Below are 24,372 nucleotides of genomic sequence, written 5' to 3' on the forward strand. Positions count from 1 at the left end.
TCTAGAGTGGGGCCCGTCTAATCCCTGTGGCCGTCAATGTGTTAAATGCCGTTTTTTATAGAAAAAAATAAATCTGATCTAAAGCCAATTTCCGACAATTAGTTACACTTTAAATAAAAAAAAATCTATTTCTTGATTCAGAACCATTTTATCATGGATGAACAAAACTTTCAATGCGAATGGTTGATTTGAATTTCAAGGACTATTTAAGCACCTTGTTAAATTTGTTTCTGTTTTCAAGGAATTTTGTAAGAAATCAAGCACTTTAAGCACTTCAAGGACCTTGTGCGAACCCTGTGTACAGGTTTATTCTGAACGGTTGTGAGAGTCTCTTATATTTATGTCTTTCTACTATTACCCTGCCCATACCTGTACCTCCCCTCCCCCTCCCCCATGCTGCTATGATGCCCGAATTTCTATCAATAAAGGAATATCTCATCTTATCTTATTCATATCGTATGTCATGTGAAATTCCCTCTTTAGTTAATATGATATTGAACTAGGAGTGGAAAGGAAGGACTAGTCAAAATAGCAGCATAATAGCAGAACACATTCACAGGACCAGAGCGATCATGCATGTCGAGATTTTACACTTTGTGGTCAGATCTTCTTTGTCAGGCTAACCCATTGATTCCACCTGCAATTCCCCGCAAAGACGAATCCCTCCACATAAACGCAAAGAACTTTTGGATGCTTAGCAACCGTTGCAGTGGTGGAAGAAGTACACAGTTCTCCTTTACTTAAAGGAATACGCTAACTACTGCTGCCCAGGCAGCATTGGTTCGTAAAAAAGAAAAGAAGAAATGTTTACGTGGTAAATACACAGGTCACAACATGTTTACAGGAACGTTTTGGAGTTGTATTTGGAGTGTATTTCGTGACTGTTGGGAACTAGGCTACACTGGCACACTTACTTCCAGTGAATGATGCTAAGCTAGGCTAACAGTGCGACTGTTTCCTAAGCCTAATGCATGCACAGAGAAGAAAAGGGTAGGTATCTGCTTGTCTAACTCCAGGGTAGATGGAAAATAAGCGAATTTACCAAAAAATTGGCGTGTTCCTTTAAGCAAAAGTAGAAATACCCAGATAAATGAGTACTCTGGTAAAAGGGTATGGGCCTGGCCTGGCCTGGCCTGGCCTGGCCTGGCCTGCCTGAGTCAAATTCCCGGTAGGAATTATGGTCCCAGTCCACGACTGCCTGATGGGTTCAGATAAATGCAGTGGAGTAAAAAGTACACATTATTTCCATTCGAATGTAGTGGAGTAGCTAGAAATTGTACTTAAGTAAAATACTTTCCACCACTGAATGAATGTGTTTCCAGGTAGTGAATGAAGGGTACTACTGAAGTTAGAGCGTCCTGGTTCCTCATTGTCATCATCTCTGCGACACCACGAACAAACACGACAAACAGACCTCCGCCACTGACCTTAAGACAGTTGTAACCGATGATGCAGAGGAAGGAGATGACGGTGTGGAAGATGGCGAGGAAGGACAGCGCGGGCTGCATGTAGCCGGTGCTCTCCTCCAGGAAGAAGAAGACGGCACCCTCCTCGTCATCGCCGTCCCCTCCGTCGTCGTCTTCCATCCCCCCGGAACCGTCCTCCTCACCGCCGCCGGAGCCGCCCTCGAACATGCCGGAGCCTTCGAACAGACCGGAGCCGTCGTAGTCGTCGTCCTCACCACGGGGGCTGTCAGACACCTGGGGGAGGAGCGGACAGGTGGAGGTAACAGAGCACAGAGATACAGGGGCTGTCAGACACCTGGGGAGGAGCGGACAGGTGGAGGTAACAGAGCACAGAGATACAGGGGCTGTCAGACACCTGGGGAGGAGCGGACAGGTGGAGGTAACAGAGCACAGAGATACAGGGGCTGTCAGACACCTGGGGAGGAGCGGACAGGTGGAGGTAACAGAGCACAGAGATACAGGGGCTGTCAGACACCTGGGGAGGAGCGGACAGGTGGAGGTAACAGAGCACAGAGATACAGGGGCTGTCAGACACCTGGGGAGGAGCGGACAGGTGGAGGTAACAGAGCACAGAGATACAGGGGCTGTCAGACACCTGGGGAGGAGCGGACAGGTGGAGAGGGAGGTGCAGGATAAAGATAACAGAGCAAATAGATGGGCCTGGACTGGGATGTCTGGTGGGTCTCTTGACATGACAGAAGTACCGGTAATATGTTTGTGATATAATAATAATAATAATGATAATGATAATGTTAACACTTTCGGGCCAACCACGTATATATACGCTATTGGGCGGCAACGGTTTACAGTATATATACGTTTTTGGATCGTTTTCTCGATTTTAATATCCTATTCAATATCAGGGACCTGTATGTCGCCATTAAAATGCATACTGGGACTCCGAAGGTGCAGTACCGGCCAGATCCTGCTAGTAGGCAGTATCGAGAGTGCAGTAAACCCTGTTCCAGACCGGGTGCTACGTTTAAACCGCTCCGGGCGCACTTTTCTAGTAATGGGAAACCTAGGGCTTCACTCGCATTGAATAGTTTTCGGGACCCCCAATCCATATGTTGTGGTGGGTTATGTCGTGGACCAGATGGACATAGGATAGACCAGATGGCGATCAAATAATTGGAATATTCTTTTTGCAATACCACCGACCACAGGTAAGGACAATCTGACGTCAATTTCAGCTTGATCGTGGAAGGTTATCATACCCATCCCCCTGATCGGCGTGTGTTGTGATAATAACGAATGACGTTACTGGCAATCAAATAATCAGAAATGACCCCCCCCCCCCCTTTCATGCATTCATGATGAAACATAATACCTATTATATAGATTTGATTTGGAAATAGTAGCGTGTCACCAAATGCCAATGGTTTTAGTAGAATTCACATTGCGCCCTATAACCAGCCTCCCAGGAATTAGCCCGGATCATTCCGAAATTATACTTATATTCATCACGGAATAACGCGTGAACGTATTCATGAAAAAAATTATAATTTTTTGCATCTTGAATGGAAGATAGTTACTGTCAAATGACCATGGTATTGTATCCATAGCTATAACATAAAATATAGATTTAGCTCTACAAACAAGGTGACGCACAGTGAAACTATGTAATGGAAACCTGGCCCAGCTAGAACTAGATGGGGAAATCGAATGGACGCGAATGTGTTAATAATAATAATAATAATAATAATAATAATAATAATAATAATAATAATAATAATAATAATAATAATAATAATAATAATAATAATGACAATAATAATGATAATACTGATAATAATAATAATGATGATGAAAATAATAATAATAATAATAATAATAATAATAATAATAATAATAATAATAATAATAATAATAATAATAATAATAATAATAATAATAATAATAATAATAATAATAATAATAATAATAATAATAATAATAATGATAATAATAATAAGAATAATGATGATAATAATAAGAATAATGATGATAATAAGAATAATGATGATAATAATAATAATAATAATAATAATAATAATAATAATAATAATAATAATAATAATAATAATAATAATAATAATAATAATAATAATAATAATAATAATAATAATAATGATAATGATAATGATAATGATAATAATAATAAGAAGAAGAAGAATGATAATAATGATACTAATAATGACAATGATGATAATAATGACAATAATGATAATAATAATGATAATAGCACCTTTCAAGAAACCCAAGGACACTTTACAAGGCAACAGACAAAAAAAGACACATAAGGAATAAACTAAATAAATAGTAATAACAAGAGGTCTTAGACCTTCGTGAACAGGGGGGGTTTCAGGGCCATCTTGAAGGAGGATAATGGTATATTTAACGATTGAACCTGGGTCCCATGGTGAGTGTGTCCCTGGCTTGAAGATAAAACATTAGGACACCATGCTATAGGAGAGACCAGAGGACGGAGCAGAGACAGGTTCCTGTACTGACCTTGTAGAAGAGCAGGATGAAGTTGAGAGCGAAGGCGACGAACAAAGCCAGGAAGCGCAGGTTGTAGAAGTTACGACAAAGATAGTTCTGAGAATAAAGGAGAAAATAAACATTATATCCTGAAACAATCAATATAAAGAACGACACTAGGGAGTCATTTCTATATAAGCCAAAGACAATACTTTTAAAAAGGAGAGTGCTGAAACATATAGCATAGTATTTAAATATATTATTAGCGAAATCAGTGAAATGGCTTACCATGAATTTGACCCTCTGGACCTCCAGCTCGTTCCACAGCTCGAAGCCTTCCTCCTGCGTCTTCTTCTCCTTCTTGGCCTTGGTCTTCATTGGCTCCTCCTCCTCCTCCACCGCAGGCTCCTCCTGCTTCACCTCAGGTACTGGCGCCGGCTTCTCTGCCTTCTCTCCGTTCTCCTTACTGGAGGTTAGACGCAGGAGATAATAAACGTGAGTGGGTAATATAGATGTTGTGGGTAATATACCGTTAAAACGTCAAAATAAAAGTCCCAAGTAGACGCCAGTCCCAATAAAGGCGGGGTGTTTTTATGCGTTTTGACAAATAAAGGCAGGTCTCAAATAGAAGCCTGGTCTACATTCATCGTTTATCTCGTTGCCATTGACCTGCATGTTATGTGGCTTCACCTTCTGAGCCACCACTATGTCTCCACTATGTATGATGGTCATTCCACTGCTTGATTATGTCTCATAAGTAGTTTTTTGGGTTGATTGTTACACAGATTTGGTGCAAAAGGCAAAAATGTTTGACCACTCGAGAATTGATGAATGTGGTAAAAAGAAATCCCCCCAGAATACCAAGATTCAAGATTCAAGAGGTTTATTTGTCACATACAAATAGTGTGGCAGTGAAATGGTTAACCTACTGCAGCGTTGCAATGGTTAACCCTTTCACTGCCACACTGCAGAAGGGTGCACCCATTTCACTGAAGGGTTAACCTTCTGCAGTGTGGCAGTGAAAGGGTCACCCTTCTGCAGTGTGGCAGTGAAGTGTGGCAGTGAAAGGGTTACCCTTCTGCAGTGTGGCAGTGAAGGGGTTAACCTTCTGCAGTGTGGCAGTGAAGGGGTTAACCTTCTGCAGTGTGGCAGTGAAGGGGTTAACCTTCTGCAGTGTGGCAGTGAATGGGGTTAACCTTCTGCAGTGTGTCAGTGAAAGGGTCAACCTTCTGCAGTGTGGCAGTGGAAGGGTTAAGCAACAGAGAGGACTTACTCTGCCTTCTCAGTCTCTTGGGGGGCTTCTGCCGCTGCCACAGGCTCTGCTGCTGCTGCTCCTTCTGCTCCTCCCTCTCCCTCAGTCGCAGCGGCCAACTGTAACACCAGAAAAGTAACATGACTGACTCCTGCACACAACACATGGACATTAAACAACGTACACAGCTACACAGAATGTCTCACCAGTTTCCTCTTCAGCAGTGGCGTGCCCTCTGGCGTCGGGGGCTCTTCTACAGTGGTCTCGCCGAAGTCTCCGAGACCCCCGGGAGTGTCAAAGCCAATTGGTCCCTCTCCGTCCTCCCCGTCCTCCTCCTGCTCCTCTTCTCCCGCAGCGTCCATGTCCGTCGAGCCGTCCGTTCCGTCTTGTACCCGAGCACCTGGCTCGGGAGGAAGGTCACCGTGGACCTCGTCCTGCGTCGGGTCCGGCATACTGGCCAGGATCTCAGTCACGGTCATCTGTTTGGCCCCCTCCACCAGGCCACCTCCAAACAGAGCCTTCCAGATGAGGGTGAAGAAGCCTTTGCATACGGTGTAGACGAACAGCAGGATTCCCATGAGGATGGTGTAGAAGAAGGTGACCAGTGCCACGATCATGTCCTTTATCGTCATCTTCCGCAGCTTGCGGTAGCGACGCCGCAGGTTACGGAAGGTGAACAAGTTGAAGAAGTCGACCACGCTCTTCAGGAAGTCGGCGAACGCCGAGCTGGATTCCGTGGTTTTCTCTTCGTCCTCCTCACCGCCGTCTCCTCCTTCCTCTGCTCCACCTTCCTCCTCCTCTTCATCGTCCTCCTCGGGCTCCTCCCCCTCGGGCTCGGAGATCGATGCGGCGATGTTCATCTCAAAGATGGTGTCCTCGCAGAAGTTGACGAACATCTCCATTTTCTCGCTCTCTCCGCCCTCATTTACCACATCAAAGATGAACTGCCGCTTGGACTCCCTGACCTGGGGCATCTCCCACTGGTTGCGGTTGGCCTCGCTGATCTCAAAGTAAATGCGCTCTATCTTCCTGCTGGCTCCCATGATCTCGATGCGGCCCAGGAAGGGCCGGAAGTAGTTGATCACGCTGTCCGCCTGCCCCAGGAAGTTCTGGAGGCGGATGTCGTGGGGAACGTGCTCCGACAGGTTGGTCAGGAGCACGGCGATGTTGAAGCCGATGTCCTTGGCCGGCTCCTGGAAGCGGTCGGCGAACTCCTCGAAGTTGATCATCTCGTTCTCGTCCGCCTCCGAGCAGGACAGGAGGAACTGGATCTCCGAGGGGGAGTACTGCTTCTGGCTGTCCATGGCCTTGGCAAAGTCCTTCTTGGAGATGAGCCCGCGGGGGTCGGTCACGTAGTCGCGGAAGGCGTCGGACGCCACGATGTCCTTCAGCTTGAGGAACATGTCGAAGAATTTGAGGATCATCTCCACGTTGCTGGAGGACTCCACCAGCATGTCCACCATTTGCCGGGCGATGGTGCCGTTCACGATGTTACCTTGGGGGAGGAGATGGAGTGGAGGGATGGTTAAAATGTTCAAGTCAAGGAACTAAATTATATTATTTCTTGCTGTGAGATTGAATTGATTGAAAATGTTATTAACAGATTAACAATACACACAATTGTTAAGGGGATGCAGACGAGAGAAAGACTTTCGTCTTGTTTACATCAGGGTCCCCCATTTTCAATTCATCATAACATATATGACATACATGACATACAGATAGACAGTACTGTTACATCTAGACATTTATGACATACCAGATCTACAAATATACAGTAGTTTGTGAGTACAAAAAGAGTCTAAAAAGAGAGTATATACATTTGAGGGGGAAGAAACTGTACATTGGAGGAGGTTGGGTAGGTGGGGTGGGGACTGTACATTGGATGTGGTTGGGTGGGTGGGTGGGGTGGGGTGGAGAATCCCAGGCTCATATTAGATTAGATTAAAATGTATTGTCATCATACAGCACAAGTGCAAATGTAACAGTAAAGTGCAATAGTAATACAATGATTACTAATGATTAAACTGGGTATCAAATATATAAATGAGTACTACTGGGTGTAGTGCTAATCAAATGTATGTACAGAGTTGTAATACAAATATGTACAGTGATACACGTATGGTAGTAAGTCCTACTGGCCAGCAGTGGAACTAGTAACTATTACTACTGATGTTGTACTGTTGTAGGCAAACCATTTTAGGTACCAACCCATCGTTTAACCCTTTCACTGCCACACTACAGAAGGTTAACCGTTCACTACCACACTACAGAAGGTTAACCGTTCACTACTACACTAGAGAAGGTTAACCATTCACTACCACACTACAGAAGGTTAAAGGGGAGATGAAGCGTTAAACAATATGAGCCTAGTTTGTTTGTTGTGTACCTTGGGTAAGACATGGTCCTATAATCAAATGTCAAATCCTGCTTATTTGTCTGAAAACTCAAATGTAATTTCCCCGTTTTTGCCATGGGCGCCGCCATTTTAGATTTAGCTGGATGGTGACGTCACGGTGATGGTTTGGGCTGGGTCCCGGTTTACAGTGCTGGTTAGATAGCTACGTAAATATGGAGTGTCGTGAAAGTCAGTCAGTAAATTGTCAACCAAATGTAACGTTACCTACAGAAAAAATATATATTATATAATTATACTTGTAGTTGTATTATCTGCGAGACATCGCCACCATGCAACAAGTCAAAACGCTCCACTATCTGCAAACAGCTCCAATGTCTGTGTGTGTATACTGTCCTTTGGTCAAATCACATTCAGCATTAGGTATCAGTTTCCTTTTTTCCCTCCCTCAATAATATTATGTTATTTATGTACGTTATCATTATGTAAACAAATGCACATATGGATTGTTTGCTGCAACGTTTCTGAATGAATTGAAGCATTAATAAATAAGCAGATAATTAAATTAGATGTCCATAACATTTGTGTTTAAATTAGCATAGCCTAAATAAATATGTAAGTTAAATACTGAATTAACGACACATTTATTAACTGGCTGAATAACAGGCTGAAAAAAACAATTAGCCTATTTAATAGGCTAAACACGGTGCGTAAAAAAATTGGCTAGCGGTGGTAAAAGGCAACTTTGGCTATAGCCTTCTAAAACAGGCTAAACTTCGTTTTGGCTTCTTGAGTTCACATTTCTTTGGTTTGCAGTGGTGCATCTGCGGGCCAATGTTCCGAGACATATTACATTTTATTTGTTAGGCTATTTGAATACACCAGCCCTAAATGGTGGATTCAAATAGCCTAACAATTATACAAATATATAAATATGTCTCGGAACATTGGCTGTTGCGTTGTTGCAAACTGGGGAGGTGTGAATTAAAGAAGTTAATAGTAATAACAGGCTGAAAAAACAATTAGCCTATTTAATAGGCTAAACACAGCGCGTAAAATATAGGCTAAACAGTGCGTAAAAGTGCGATGTCTTTTATGCTGCGCTGTGACAGCACTCCATCGTGACAGCCAGCTGAAGCGCGTGGGCCATACATCCCAAACTTTGTAATCCTGCGTCTTTCATGCATTTGACCACGTTTCGGGCATTATCTCGGAGTATGACATGAATATTTTCTTTCGGAATATGCCACGTCTGGAACATATTCTCGAATGCTGTTGCCAGCGCTGCAGCCTGCAGCAGTATGGGAGCCGGAGAACTCTTGGGAATGCAGGAGCGCTTTACGGAGTTGGAAGTCTGCGTCAATCCACTGAGCTGTCAAACTCAGCATTGACATGGGGCTGACATCAGAGCTCCAAATATCACTGGTAAAGCTAATTGAAGAAACGTCTTCTTTCAGAAGGCTATCAATGTGCGAATACACTGCCTGGTAGAGCTCGGGTACAGGGCAATGTCTGAAAAATACGTGCAACCTGGGAGAGTGTAACGCGGTTATCGAGCCCTATGAATCCATTACTTTTCATGTGATCACTTTAGGCTTCTGACTACCACCGTTATACGCACATGTGCCCTCTAACGTGGTTTGCATTAGTGGCCGCTTTGTTTCCTCTGACTTTTTTTGCGCCACTAATAACGAGTTGAGTTCACCATGTAGGCTGCACTTCATCTCGATATTCAGCCAAACGCATGAATGCTGAGTCTGGCATCAGTTTGCTTACATCAAACACAATGAATGGTTTTGTTACACACGTATTATTATTATGCAGTGTTCTGGACGTCCAGATTAATGGTTGGGGTTGGTTCAACGGAGGGGTATGGATTGGGCTATCACCTAAAGTCCACGTTTATTATTTTCTCTATATATTGTTTTATTTGTAAGATATATATTTACTGTTGACCTGATAGTGTTTTATTGTTCGCCCGTATATGCTCCTTGTATCGCCGCTGCTTACAGCGCGCATTGGAACGGAGACAAAGTTATACCGCTAGTTTTGTATACAGCCGAGCCACATATTGAACGGAGAAAAAGATAACCGTTAGTTGGAGAATAAAAGTGAGGAGAGAGAGGTGTTTTGCTACAGCGCTGTGGTGGTAACGTTAGTGCCGTTATTAGTTGGAAACGGTGTTGTGGTGTTGCCAAGGGAGAGGAGGAATACCATACTCCCGCATCGATCTGCCGACGGCGACGGGCAGAGGATAACAGAGAAAGAAGAGACGTTTAGACTGAGTTCGGTTGAGGCTGAACTCATATAGCAACCAACAGACTTTAGGTGATAGCCTAATCTATACCTTTCTGTTGAACTAATTCTAATTATTAATCTGGACCTTCAGAACATGCAGTATTATTAATTTGCTCAAATGTCGTGGCCTCACACAGTGCCAACTGCAGGTCTCGCCATCTCAGGTGCCAACTGCAGGGCTTGCCATCTCAAAGATGACCCTGTTGGGGTTGCTCAATGCTGTAAAATATTACATAAATGTGTTTTTATGAATAGCGATATTTGAGGAGCCTAATAATATTGCTACAGCATGCTGCAGGTAGTAGTAGTAGTAGCTAGGTACGTGGGAGGCTGCGGGCGAAACCATCTCCGTGACGTCAGCATTTAGCGTGAACAAAATGGCGGCGCACATGTTGATAAATGCTACATAAATGGACATAACAAATAGTTTTTTCTTAGAAACGGCTTATTTTTATAACGTGATTTTTTCTGTGGTTTATCTAAATACTAATTTGATGCTATGACTATGTTTATATCGCTATGCTTCATCTCCCCTTTAACCGTTCACTACCACACTACAAAAGGTTAACCATTCACTACCACACTACAGAAGGTTAACCGTTCACTACCACACTACAGAAGGTTAACCGTCAACCGTTCACTAGTGTGGTAGTCAGTGTTCGGACTAACACGTCACAAAGTAACGCGTTACAGTAACGCCGTTACTTTTGGCGGTAACTAGTACTCTAACGCATTACTTTTGAAATTCAGTAACGCAGTTACCGTTACTGAATGGTTCGTTACTGCGTTCTTTTTATGTAGATTGTTAGCGAGCGTTAGCGATCCAGCACAGTCCTCCTCTCCTGTCTGTGTGTCACTTCACCAGGACACGCTGTGCTGTGGCCGTGTTTTGTTTACTAGTCCTGAGTGTCATGGCAGCGCCCACTACTCACATGGATATTACTATTTCTCTTTTGTCGAGAACAAAGAAAAGAACGTTTTAGTTAAATGTAATTTGTGTCTACTTCCCATGCTTCAACGAAGCTAGTAGCGGAGTCTAACGTTAACGACCAGGACTCATCCGAAGCCACTCGCCACCCGCTTTCAGGGATCTAGTAGTTAGCATGATACCAGGCGGCACACTGCAAATGGCTGGGACGGAACACTTTTCCCAACTACTTGGAGAGAGAATATACAAAATGGAAATGAGATAAAGAACATGTTTGAGGGACTAACGTTACATCTCGACCACCGCATACTTTGGTGAGTGCAGTGATGTGAATGCAAATGAATGGAAACTCAAGTTGATCAACAGATTTTGACTGTAAGAACCTGCCAGGGAATCTCATCAATACTAATCAAACAATATAAATATAGTCCTTTCATGCACAATTGATATCCTAACTATTCTAACGTTGCAATGCACGATTGATATCTTAAACAACGTTGCAAGACGGTTATAATGAAACGCTCCGGTGACAGACATCAAGGCTGTTCCTTCAACCTAAGCGTGCACTTACTTTCAACCTAGAACCTAAACGTGCATGCGCTCAAACCTAAACGTGCATGCGCTCAAACCTAAACGTGCATGCTCCCCGAGCAATTAGGCACGGTGCATTTCTCATTACGCCGGGACTTCGACATTTGTGTCAGATTTGTGTTTGTATAGACCACATTGCTTAGCAGAGTTCAGTGACGTGAATGGAAACTGTCAAGTTGATTTTGAGTATCTGTAAGGGCATGGGAGCAATCTTTTTTTTTTTTTTTTTGTAACTAAATAGTTACTTTTCACAGTAACGCATTACTTTTGGGTGTAAGTAACTAGTAAAGTAACGGAGTTACTTTTGAAATGAAGTAACTAGTAAAGTAACTGAGTTACTATTTTTCAGTAACTAGCACAACACTGGTGGTAGTGAACGGTTAACCTTTGGTTGTAGTGTGGTAGTGAAAGGGTTGACGAACACACTGTAGGAAGCACGAGATACAAGGGATTAGACAACGATCTTGACAACAATCCTGCGACCTCACCTTCCAACAGCGACAGCAGCATCACCACCATGTCCTTCTGCAGGTCCAGCAGCTCCTTGAGCAGCCCGATCTGACTGGAGTCCTGCGCGGGAGAGAACCCCGAGGCACACGAGAACACCCAGACACACACACAGTGGAGAGAACACTGTTCTTAACAAGGGCGACCAGGGATTCACTTCAAGACACAATAATCGTGATGTGGTGCGGGGAGGTTAAGAGCTTTAGGCTTCTGCTGTGAAGGATTATATAACAGAACTACATTGGTTTGATGAAACAAACTAACTAAAACAGCAAACATTAAATAAATACATAAATAAAGCAGAAGTTGAATGTGGGACATGTTACCTCAGCGTGTGTTCTACTCCAGAAATGATCCTGGGATTGCATTTTTAAATAACAAACGTGCATTTTTTTTAACAGTGTATCAACAAGTACCTTATACACAATACACACAGAATATGATGGGAGAGACAGACACTTGAACAGCACATTAAAGGCAGGTAAGGCAGAGAGGAGGGGTGGCCGCCGCTATGACGAGTGCAACCGCACCCCCTCTGGAGAGAATGACTGCGGGTGGTGGAGCTCTAACCAATGAAGGGGACTGAGAACAAGGCAAAGCATCAGCTGCCAGTCAAAAAGCAGCCTGGGACCCTCCCACCCCTCTACAGCAGTTACACTACGACAATAATGTAACACAATGAGTTCACTCCATTGAACCGTGTGGTGTCTTATCTGCAAAAATGAAGAAGGTGCCAGAAACAAAAGAATTTCAGACATATATACGCTCAGCCAGCCCGATCTCGCTTAAATATGTAATACAGTACGTATCAACCGCAGGAAAAACATAAGGTACAAAGGTAAAGTAATATATTTTACATTTCATATCGGCGAAAGTCCCAATAAAAAGGTTTGACTCCTGATCGACTTAAATATATACATTATGTACCTTTTTTCCTGCGGTCGATTAAGTACTTTATTGACTTTTTCTGACAGACCGTGTTGGCTCAGCAGAATGTTGAGGGGTTTTGGAGAGTCTTAAGGGAATGTTGCCAAACACCAAGCTAATACGGGAGTAGCACCGTTTTCCCTTTGCGGAAACGGACGTCTCCTTAGCAACATAGCAAATTTAACACGTGGATGAATTCGAGCGGTGAGAGATACCGCCAGAGGTGAGAGATACCGCCAGTGGTGAGAGATACAGCCAGAGGTGAGAGATAGCACCAGCGGTGAGAGATAGCACCAGCGGCAAGAGCTACCGCCGCATGTCTCCATTCCCACAACTGTTCTGCAAGCTGTTCTGGCACCTTGTCATTTGGCATTCACAAATTTGCCTCCCTTAAAAAGATTAATAGAAATCTCAATAATAATGTGATCATCAAATAGTTACTGAATACTCAGCATTCTAGCGATTCAACGGCTCTATCCTGCGTACCGTGTCAACCAATCAGTTTAGACTATGATTTTTACTTCCTGTCTCCATTCAGAACATAAGCCAGAAAAGCAGTGCATTCATTAAGGACTGTAGTGAGATCATTAAGAATGAGCAACATGAGGATGAAGCACCCAAAATGGTGGCCAATGACAAGTAACATGAAGCATAAGATACTGATGAGATACTGAAAGCACTATGAGATACTAAAAGCACTATGAGATACTGAAAGCACTATGAGATACTGAAAGCACTATGAGATACTGAAAGCACTATGTGATACTGAAAGCACTTTTTAATTAGCCTATACGAAATCCTGAACATAAACGGCAGAAGTTCTGAAAGATTACTAAATATAGCAAAGAAATTCTTCTGCTAGGCTGAGGTGGAAGAGTTGTCATATCAATAAGGAGAAGATGCGATAAAGGGTGGAAACAGATTTTCTGAATAATAATCTCACACACATCCAAAAACTCAGTTTTGCTAATTTTTTGTTTGACAGTTATTGAGAGTAAATGAGTTTGAATATGGCCACCAGTGGCGTCATCGGGTACATATTGTTGTGTTAATTACAGCCCAGTGAACTGATCAGGTACCAGTCCCTGTAAGACAAGGGGCGGGATCCACAAAGAATGGATTGCACGGTGCTAATTGCACCCTTACTTTACAATTCATCATGAATTGAAAATGGGGGACCCTGGTGTAAACAAGACGGAAGTCTTTCTCTGGTCTGCATCCCTTAACAATTGCGTGTATTGAGCCGTACTGTATTGTACCCATTCTGCAATCTGTTAATAAAATGTTCAATCAATCAATCACCGCGCAAGGTGTTGCTATGTTTTCATCTGCATCATTTCATGGTGCTGTAATTAACACAAGGATTCAGTGTCAGTTAAAATTGCAGTGTTCTGTGTGCACAGTGTTGGGAAAGTTCACTTTCTACATGAACTAGTTCAGTTCACAGTTCACACATTTTTATAAGAACTAGTTCAGTTCATAGTTCATAATAAAAAAAATTGAACTAAAGTTCATGGTTTCGAAAATGAACTTGTTTATAGTTATTTTTTCAATATGTTGCTGCAAGCTATTATTTGTCAAAATTATTGCCACAACTCTTATAGAACCACAGACAGCAATCAGAATACTGGCATTTCCATCACACTGTGATTATTTATCCGTGTTTCCCCTACCATTGCCTTGAAGGGGCGGCCCACGTCGCGCGTAACGAGTCTCTCTCTCTCCGCGCGCAACACGCACACACCGAAACCTTTCGGTGTGTGTGTGTGTGTGTGTGTGTGTGTGTGTGTGTGTGTGTGTGTGTGTGTGTGTGTGCGCCCGTCCCAAATCTGGCACACTTTTGAACGAAGTTATACTGTGATAGAGCGCAGAGAATGAACGCGTTCACAATTAAGTTCATCTGGCGGAAATACAGTACGTTCAGTTCACGTTCGCCCAAAATATGAACGAGTTCATGAACGATCGTTCATTGAATGCGTTCAGGTACATCACTGCATGTGCAGTCCTCATTCGATGTTCACGCAGTCTGAACAATAGCCTATAACTTAGTGCTTGTGTATGCAGCTTGTAATCCATCAGTATAAGCACGACACGCGGGTTAGAGTTCGAAGTTAGTGGGAAATTGTCCTGGTTAACTGTTGGTTTTTGGATGGTGCTCTTCTGACCTAATCTCGTTGCACCCTCTTCAGAATGTTCGCAAAAGTTGATGGAAGAGATTTGTGCAACATTTGGATGGAAACTTAGCTACTAAAAGCAGCCTGAGATGCCGAAAATACTATGACTTACGAGAAGCAGCATAAGATACTGAGAGCACTATGAGATACTGAGAGCACTAAAGAGATACTGAAAGTAGTATGAGATACTGAAAGCACTAAAGAGATACTGAAAGTAGTATGAGATACTGAAAGTAGTATGAGATACTGAAAGTAGTATGAGATACTGTAAGCACTATGAGACGCTGTAAGCACTATGAGATACTGTAAGCACTATGAGATACTGAAAGCACTATGAGACGCTGTAAGCACTATGAGACGCTGTAAGCACTATGAGATACTGTAAGCACTATGAGATACTGTAAGCACTATGAGACGCTGTAAGCACTATGATATACTGTAAGCACTATGATATACTGTAAGCACTATGAGATACTGTAAGCACTATGAGATACTGAAAGCACTATGAGATACTGAAAGCACTATGAGATACTGTAAGCACTATGAGATACTGAAAGCACTATGAGATACTGAAAGCACTATGAGATACTGTAAGCACTATGAGATACTGAAAGCAGTATGAGATACTGTAAGCACTATGAGATACTGTAAGCACTATGAGATACTGAAAGCACTATGAGATACTGAAAGCACTATGAGATACTGTAAGCACTATGAGATACTGAAAGCACTATGAGATACTGTAAGCACTATGAGATACTGAAAGCACTATGAGACGCTGTAAGCACTATGAGATACTGAAAGTAGTATGAGATACTGAAAGCACTATGAGACACAGAGCACTATGAGATACTGAAAGCACTATGAGATACTGAAAGCACTATGAGATACTGAAAGCACTATGAGACGCTGTAAGCACTGAGACGCTGTAAGCACTATGAGACACAGAGCACTATGAGACACAGAGCACTATGAGACGCTGTAAGCACTATGAGATACTGAAAGCAGTATGAGATACTGGGAGCAGCATGAAGGGCCTGTGAATGGGATGGCATTGGTGGTAAAAACAGAGTCTTACGCCATTCCGTGGTCCAGGGTCAGGGTGCATCTAACAGGGTTATACATGAGAATAAAAATGTTACCCAACAACATTTTTAACTCGTTTTTGTATTTGCATAGGCCTGCATAATCTCTCTCAGTTCTACATAATCTCTCTCAGTTTATATTACAGCATGTTGTTATAACCTTTTAATCTCTGTGAATCTTTTGACACCAAAACAACGCGCTAACAGGACTAGGTGATGAAATACACAAGAGTCTGAAAGACAGCTACTCCGTGCTCTACTCTACTCTACTAGTCTACTTGAGGGGAGAATCCACCCTAAACAGAACTGACATTCTATCCCAGCAATCTCGGACAGTTAAATCAATATGTCCACATAGACAACTGTCCCTTTAAGCTGGAACTCAGAGCATCAAGACTCGAATATGTGATGTCATCACAAGTTGGTAAATTGATAGTGAACTAATGGCCAACTTTGTGGACTCAATGCAATTTAGTTTGAGATATTACATCCAAATGTTTTTTTTTAATTTAAATGTTTGGCTAATGGCTCTGTAAACTCTGAAAATATACCAATACAGTATTCCAGTCAAATCACCATGGGTACTGCATAATGCATTATGGGAAATTCACTCATCTTCTCCAGAGTGAGACAAGAAGATAGATACCAGTTTTCTCTCTGTACGTTCAGTAGAAAGCTATGTTAGCCTAGCTTAGCACAATGAATGGAAGCAGACAGTACTAGTAGTCTAGCTTAAACTCTGCGAGGGGTGTTAGTTTGACCAATGCCTAGGGCCTAGGCTAACTGTTACTGTCACCAAACTGAGCTGTACAGTATTATAGAAAAAAACTCATGTGAATTCTATTTCAGGGTGGATTTTCTCTTTAAGAGTCCTCAACAGCCAAATACCTTGTACTGTCCAATCATCAGGCCTGCATCTACTGTATGTGTCTATTTCCATGGCTAAGATTGTGTTTCCTAAAGTAAGCTATTCACTGTAAATGCACAATTTCTGCCCAACAGAACATACTGTATGAGAGAAGGTAACAGCTAAATTATTATGTAAGTGAAAAGTGCTGATTTGATAGTGGCCTAAATGAGAGATACAGTACTTAAACATAAAACTCCAACTTTTGTCTGTAACTAACTTTAACTAACTGTGTCCTATCAAATTCTATCAATTAAAGTAAAACATTTATACATCTTACATCAAGTTCAGAGAGAGAGAGAGAGAGAGAGAGAGAGAGAGAGAGAGAGAGAAAGAAATACAAACATTTAAAGAGAAGCACTAAATATACCAGAATGGTAGCATACGCTAGATTAAGATTGATTAGTTAAACACACGACAGCTCACGGTTAGACGACAGATTTGCATAAAACCAACACATGTTACACATCAAAGTGAGCACACTGGTCAGTATGGATTAAGAATGAAATGAGGTGGGTGGTATTATAACCGCAACAGCATCCCAGCCTGCCCCGGACGTGAGCGGGGTGAACCAGGACGTTGTTGCGGCCGGATTGATCGTGGAGAATTAGAACACAGAAAGCAGAGAAAGCGGAAATCAAAACAGTTAAGTGGTGGAGAAGTTACTGTAAAGAAGAGTAAAAAAAATTATAATCAAATTGTTTCTACCATCTGAACTCAAATCCATATTGTTGACTAATTCTTATAATCATGTTTCATTGCTTTGAGATTTTATTACGCCTACGTTGGGACATGTAGGAGGGAATTGTATACATGCCTGCACATAATCCTTTTACATATCTGTAGATACTATATCTATATCTGTATATATCCCCCTCCCACCGGATCAAGTACAAAACCCTGGTCTTCACCTACAATGACCCCCTCCATATCTCACTGACCTTCTCTCCCCCTACCAACCCTCTCTGTCTCTCAGATCCACCCCAGCCTGCCTCCTCTCCTCCTACCAACCCTCTCTGTCTCTCAGATCCACCTCAGCCTGCCTCCTCTCCTCCTACCAACCCTCTCAGTCTCTCAGATCCACCCCAGCCTGCCTCCTCTCCCCCTACCAACCCTCTCAGATCCACCCCAGCCTGCCTCCTCTCCTCCTACCAACCCTCTGTCTCTCAGATCCACCTAAGCCTCTCTTCTCTCCTCCTACCAACCATCTCCGTCTCTCAGAACCTGCCTTCTCTCCACCCCCCACGTCCAACCTTCGCAGTTTGGGGGACAGAGTCTTTTCCAGGGCAACTCTGGAATTCTCTCCCTCAAGACATTAGAGACTCAGAGTCTCTCTCAGTTTTCCAATCCCACCTCAAGACGTCTCTTCTCCACTGCCTTCTCTTAGCTCCCCGTCCATCCTTGTGTTTGTGTTATGCGTGTCCGTTGCTTGTCTCACTACTACCCCTTAGCAACTATACATCTAATGTATTATTATTATTATTAGTTTCATATTTCGAAGTGATATCATTTTAATCTACAGCTTCATTTAAACCGATACCAGTTTTTTACTGGCATTGTAATACATTTCTGAATACTTATGTCTTATCAATTCAACAACACATCAGTAACCTGTGACTGCAGAGTATTCACCTTTTTAGGGGTTCAAGTGTCACAGGGTTCAGACTCCCACCTATATTTACTGAAGCTTCTCCCCTCTGTTTACATTGTGGGCTTGAACCCAGCGCTCACCACTTGCAACTAAATGTATTATTGTTGTCTTTGCTCAGAAGGTTGTCATTTGACCGAAAGGAGGAATTTTCATATTCGTGTTCGTCTTCCATATCGCTGCCCTATTTCCTGAGTCGTCCTGTCTAATCTAGAAACAACTGGATTGGTAAAGAGGCAGAAACAAACTGACAAAGCCCACACAGGAAGATGTAGAAGGAAAAGGAAGTGAATAAAAAGAATAATCAAATAAATGAATAAATACATACTTTACTCTGCAGGAACCATGAGAAAAACAGTTACCACAATTAGTGACCTACACGTGGACATTTGGAGATGTGTATAATAATGTTCTCATCAAACAATAGAATGAAAATAAAGGATACAGCACAAAATGTGACGTTTCCTAGTAGTTTCATATGGTTTTGAGTTTGATTTTGACAAAACCAATAATCACATGAAACGGCTCAGAACTGTGAAATAATACTGTGTCGTCATTAGAAGCACAGTGTATAAAGACAATGTGTTGAGGATAGTTTGTTACATACAGAAACAGCCCAAGGACAGCCTGAAACGGTGTGTGTGTGTGTGTGTGCGTGTGTGTGTGTGTGTGTGTGTGTGTGTGTGTGTGTGTGTGTGTGTGTGTGTGTGTGTGTGTGTGTGTGTGTGTGTGTGTGTGTGTGTGTGTGTGTGTGTGTGTGTGTGTGTGCGCGCGCACAGGCAAAATGAATGAAAGTTGTTTCTCACCTGAGCCAGCTTCATCATCATGTGGGCAAAGACGTGCAGGAAACCCACCACAGCGTCCCACAACCTGCTGTGGGCCAACGACTGCTGGTTTCCAGTACATGGACCCTGGCAGAGAGAGAGAGAGAGAGAGAGAGAGAGAGAGAGAGAGAGAGAGAGAGAGAGAGAGAGAGAGAGAGAGAGAGAGAGAGAGAGAGAGAGAGAGAGAGAGAGCGATGAGAGGTGGGGGGACAAAAGAAGAAGAAGGTGATAAGATATCCCTTTATTGGGGTTGGGTTACAGGTATGGGCATGGTAATAGTAGAAATATGGGCAGGGTAATAGTAGAAATATGGGCAGGGTAATAGTAGAAATACTAGAATATAGGCAATCAAATTGTATCTGAATATAGAAAATACAAGAATAAATAACCAATGTAAACAATATAATTAACTCTGAATATAAAAATAGGAGAAGAAATAACCAGTGTAAGACAATCTGTATGCCCTGTCAGATATACTATATGTTACAATAAATATAGGCAATAAAGAAATTGATGATGATGACGAAGAAGATACTCTGTGTGATGAACAACTAAAAATGAGGATGCTAAAGTGTCCCATTGGTCCACCTGTAAAGCCTTCTTACCTGGATGTACTCAGTCAAGCTGTTGAAGACCTGTTTAGCCACGGTCATGGCTTTGGAGAAGTTCCTCTTACCAGGCTCATCGATGATGTCTTTCCCTGAGTAATACCAGTAGAAGTCACTGATAGACTCCTGCAGACAGAAGAAGAGGAGGAGGTCACCTTAGAGAACAGAACCTGTATATGTCAAAGCTAACTACTGCATGTATCTTCTGTATGTCAAAGCTAACTACTGCATGTATCTTCTGTATGTCAAAGCTAACTACTGCATGTATCTGCTGTATGTCAGACCTGTGTATCTTCTGTACGTCAGACCATGTCTACTGTATAATCTAAGCAGTGTCACCTGCAGGCGCAGTAGGTAGTCCACAGTGCAGATGATTATGTTGATGGTCGTGGTGCTGCCTGTCTGAGTTCTCAGGTAGTTCTGGAAATCTGAAAAAGAATAGTGGTAAAATAAAATAAATACAATAAACGAATTATTCACTTAATATAAGTAGAAATAACCTGACAGAAGGTTGATTGATTGATCGATTGTTTGTTCATTGATTGTACTCAGGAAAAAGTTCAAGTATAAAAGATAAATTCTTAGTATAAGTATAAAAGTACATTATATTGAATATTATATTTTCAGGAAAGTGGGTAGTCCACCCTCCATAGTATTTTTCTTTATTGAGACATACTTTATTGACACACTTTATTGATTCTCCAAACACAACTGTTGCCTTCCCCAATTGGAGGGTTGAGAAAAGAGGGCGGGGCTTGAGATAGGTCAATTAGAATGCTGAGAGGGAGAGAGAGAAGGGGAGACACAGAAGAGGAAGGTGTGATTTTTTTCCATAGCCTCTGTTTGTGAAGACGCTCTCTGATTGGCTGGGCCGCGTACAGCGAAGAAGAAAAGACCCTCTCTGACTGGTTTAGCTCCGAAGGGTCTCTTCCGCCTTGTATATATATTCTCTGCTTCGAAGTGGTTATGCTTAGGCATTCTTTCGAAGTGGTTATGCTTAGGCCCTCTTTCGAAGTGGTTATGCTTAGGCCCTCTTTCGACGTGGTTATGCTTAGGCCCTCTTTCGACGTGGTTATGCTTAGGCCCTCTTTCGACGTGGTTATGCTTAGAGTTAGGGTTAGCCAATCGGAGAGCGTCTTTTTCTTCTTCGCTGCAATCAAAGAGCGTCTTTGCTCACAGAGGCTACGGAAAAAAATCACGCAAGAGGAAGGGGTCTGGCAGGATGTGATTCCAGCAGGTAGTGGTTCTAGAGGCGGGGCTATAACACACTCTCCGGGCGCTGGCAGGGAGTTTGTTTAAGCAGTTGATGGTCCAATTATGGTGGCTCTCATTACTCATACTTTAACCTTGGAAAGTCCATCATTTTCAACAGCTCCACAACCGCAAAGTATCTAGTAACGGCAGCATTCAAACAGACTGTAATGGAATAAAAAGCTGACTATTTCCTTTGAAATGTAGCGGAGTAAAAGTACAAAGTTCCCTTGAACGGAAATACTAAAAGTAAAATTACAAGTACCTCAAAGTACTAGTTACTTTCCACTCCTGGTAAACAAATAAAAACAGCCACAGAAGGAAACGTAGATATGTGATACTCCAGCCGCGGACCGAGAGGACCTGCGGTGGAGGTCGTGGAGCAGCGTCTGAATAAAGATCAGATGGTTCTGTGTGAGGGCGTTGCACCCACCGTTATTGTGTCCCTCGCAAAGCAGCTGTATGAAGCGGAAAAGGTCAGAGGTAAACTCGTTGTCCGCCATCACTTTCTCATCTGGGTAGAGGGGCACAGGACACACAGAAGAACGTTAACCCTTTCACACTACCCTACACATCTTTGGCTTCCTCGCCCACAATGCACCTCTGTCTGACACATCAGCTCTCTGCGCAACAGAGATAGAGGACACACTTCAAACCCAGAACAGACAGAAGACATCAAACACAGATGAAATCACGTTGAAACACGAAATACACAGATATATGTACAGTATGTAGTGGTGGACGGGTGAAAGAAGGGATGACAGACATACATGTACAGTGTGGTTCGTGGTGAAAGAGAGAAACATAGAGAAAGACACGATGAGATACAGAGATAGTCGACAGGAGAGCTTTGTGTCTCTATGTTAAGCGTAATACTTCAAAAAATACTTTCTTTTGGGGGGAAATAATTTACAAAAGTTAAATTTTTTGTAAATTCTTCGCCTTCCTTCCAGCGAACGTAATGGCCACAGTTTTCGGTGACTGCCTGGCCACCTCACACCTGAATCCACCCACGTGAGTCTGTCCATTCAGGACCAGAATTGACCGTATTCACACGGTGGCAATTTTGCTCTTATGTTACGCTCAGCTTGGGATTCCGCATGACATAAGGGGAAGAAATGGCTGCCGTGTGAATACAGTGAACAGAACAAAGAGTTGTGGACTTGGTGTGAATTGGCCACCGCATCACCAAAAACAATGAGGTGAGCAAATTACAAGACACCCCACAAGAAGAACAAAATAAATGACCGGAGGACATTCATTTAACCCCAAAAAAATAAGTGTGTCTTTTTGAAGTATAGAAATCTCCTAATTATTGTCACAAAGGCATGCAAGACAGATCTACTGAACCCTGATATGTGTGTGTGTAAGGAGAATGAAGGGACAAGAAGCCAAGTCACATGGTAACATTTCACTTCAGTAGCACATGTTGAGTTTCCAGCAGTACACATCCATCTATCTAAAGGCTCAAACAAGTAAGCTAGCGACCGCTGCCGTCCTCCTCCACATCCGCAGACAACTCCCGTCCCTAGTCGCCAGGCTGATTTGCGTCCGTTCATTCCGGAGGGGCCTTCTGGTCCTTCCAGACGGCCACATTAGCTTACTTATATAGATGCCCTTCAGATGGAGGCACACTGCTACAAGCTGAACATGATCCATGAAAGTGAAATGTCCATCTGAAGCGAACGGTGTACACAGGGTTACAGTGGAACACAACAAGGAGACAGCATGACGGTCGGGAGCCCAGGGGGGGTTCCGTGAGGCGTGGGGCCAGGGGACGGGGGCCAGGGGCCAGGACAGGAGCATTGTGACTGAGGCAGACCAACGGAAAGCATTGGTATTCTCTGCGGTGTTATTGATTTTTTGTTTTTCTTTAGAAGACCAATGATTTCTTAATTGGTGAGATGGAAACAAGAAGCAACGCATTCCAGATGAAAACAATCAGTCGACAATCACAATCAACAAAACCGGGAAGCAGACATTCGTATTGTTTTAGTAAGGATGCAATTGTTATGATCGGTTAATAGCAGTCGACATTGCCTCGCGATCTAGATGGACACAGTGAATACAGAAGAATTCGCTGAGCAGTAAAGACCCATTAAAGGCATATTAGGATGGTTTATGGGAAAAGAAATAGAAGCATTAGTTTGCATGATCTCAACCCCAAAATGTAACTTCCATGTGTAACACAGAAATATGTTTTATTAATTATATTAATGGCAGATAATTAAAGGGGAACTCCACCGTAAGACAGACTCTATGATCCGTTACAATTCAGCCAATATCCATAAACATAATACAACTGTGTCCCTAAGCCGGGCTCAAGACTTGAATCTGTGACGTCATCAAGAGACAAGAGATTAGTTGACCAACTTTGTGGGCTCTCGGAATTTCCCAAATTCGATTTATTTACATTTAATTGATCAAATGTAGGGTTAACAGCTTTGAATCACAAACTGTACCCACATCCCAGTAAAATCACCATGAGTCATAGAGTCCTGAGAGTTGTTCCACTATTCATGATCTATGGAGAAGCTCCAGGGTTAGTCTCTCGGTGACCTCATCAGTCTTGTCTCTCAGGTTTTCAGCTTAAAGGACCAATACCAGTCTAATTTTGACCCCGTCTTTAATACATTTTGTGTTCGAAGGTGTTATACAGTGTGTTTTTTCTTTTAGCCGATCTCAGCTTATCTTACTGAGCGCCATTCAAACTGCAACGGATGTTGAAAAGGGGCGGGAGATACTTGTTTTAAAGTTGCTAGTATGTAACTCGGCCTTCTGGAAACTGTTTTAACCCTTTCACTGTCACACTACAGAAGGTTAACCTTTCACTACCACACTACATACAGTTACCCGTCTGTAGTGTGGTAGTGAAAGGGTTAACATTCTGTAGTGTGGTTGTGAAAGGGTTAACCCTTTGTCGTGTGACAGTGAAAAAACCTTCTGTATTGCCGCAGTGAAAGGGTTAACCCTTCTGTAGTGTGGTAGTGAAAGTGTTAAAGTCGCTACGCTCAGCTAGAAGCCCCACATTGTGTTGGTTATCATCTCCCAGGTGCTTCCGCTTGCTGTGTGAATTTGAATGGCTAC

At 42.7% G+C, this 24,372-nt stretch overlaps 1 protein-coding gene across 1 annotated transcript in view; it reads right to left on the reverse strand.

Annotated features, from left to right (window-relative positions):
* The window catches only part of ryr1b (ryanodine receptor 1b (skeletal)), a 189,273-nt gene that overhangs the window by 14,120 nt on the left and 150,781 nt on the right, over nucleotides 1-24,372 (reverse strand). The window contains 10 exon segments of the mRNA XM_084334931.1: nucleotides 1,428-1,700; nucleotides 3,960-4,046; nucleotides 4,218-4,395; nucleotides 5,203-5,300; nucleotides 5,388-6,676; nucleotides 11,843-11,924; nucleotides 19,409-19,513; nucleotides 20,032-20,160; nucleotides 20,374-20,462; nucleotides 21,719-21,799. Of these exon segments, the coding sequence (XP_084191057.1) occupies nucleotides 1,428-1,700; nucleotides 3,960-4,046; nucleotides 4,218-4,395; nucleotides 5,203-5,300; nucleotides 5,388-6,676; nucleotides 11,843-11,924; nucleotides 19,409-19,513; nucleotides 20,032-20,160; nucleotides 20,374-20,462; nucleotides 21,719-21,799 (2,411 nt within the window).

Source organism: Notolepis coatsorum (assembly GCF_963971535.1).
Source record: "Notolepis coatsorum genome assembly, chromosome: 1".
Lineage (NCBI taxonomy): Eukaryota > Metazoa > Chordata > Actinopteri > Aulopiformes > Paralepididae > Notolepis > Notolepis coatsorum.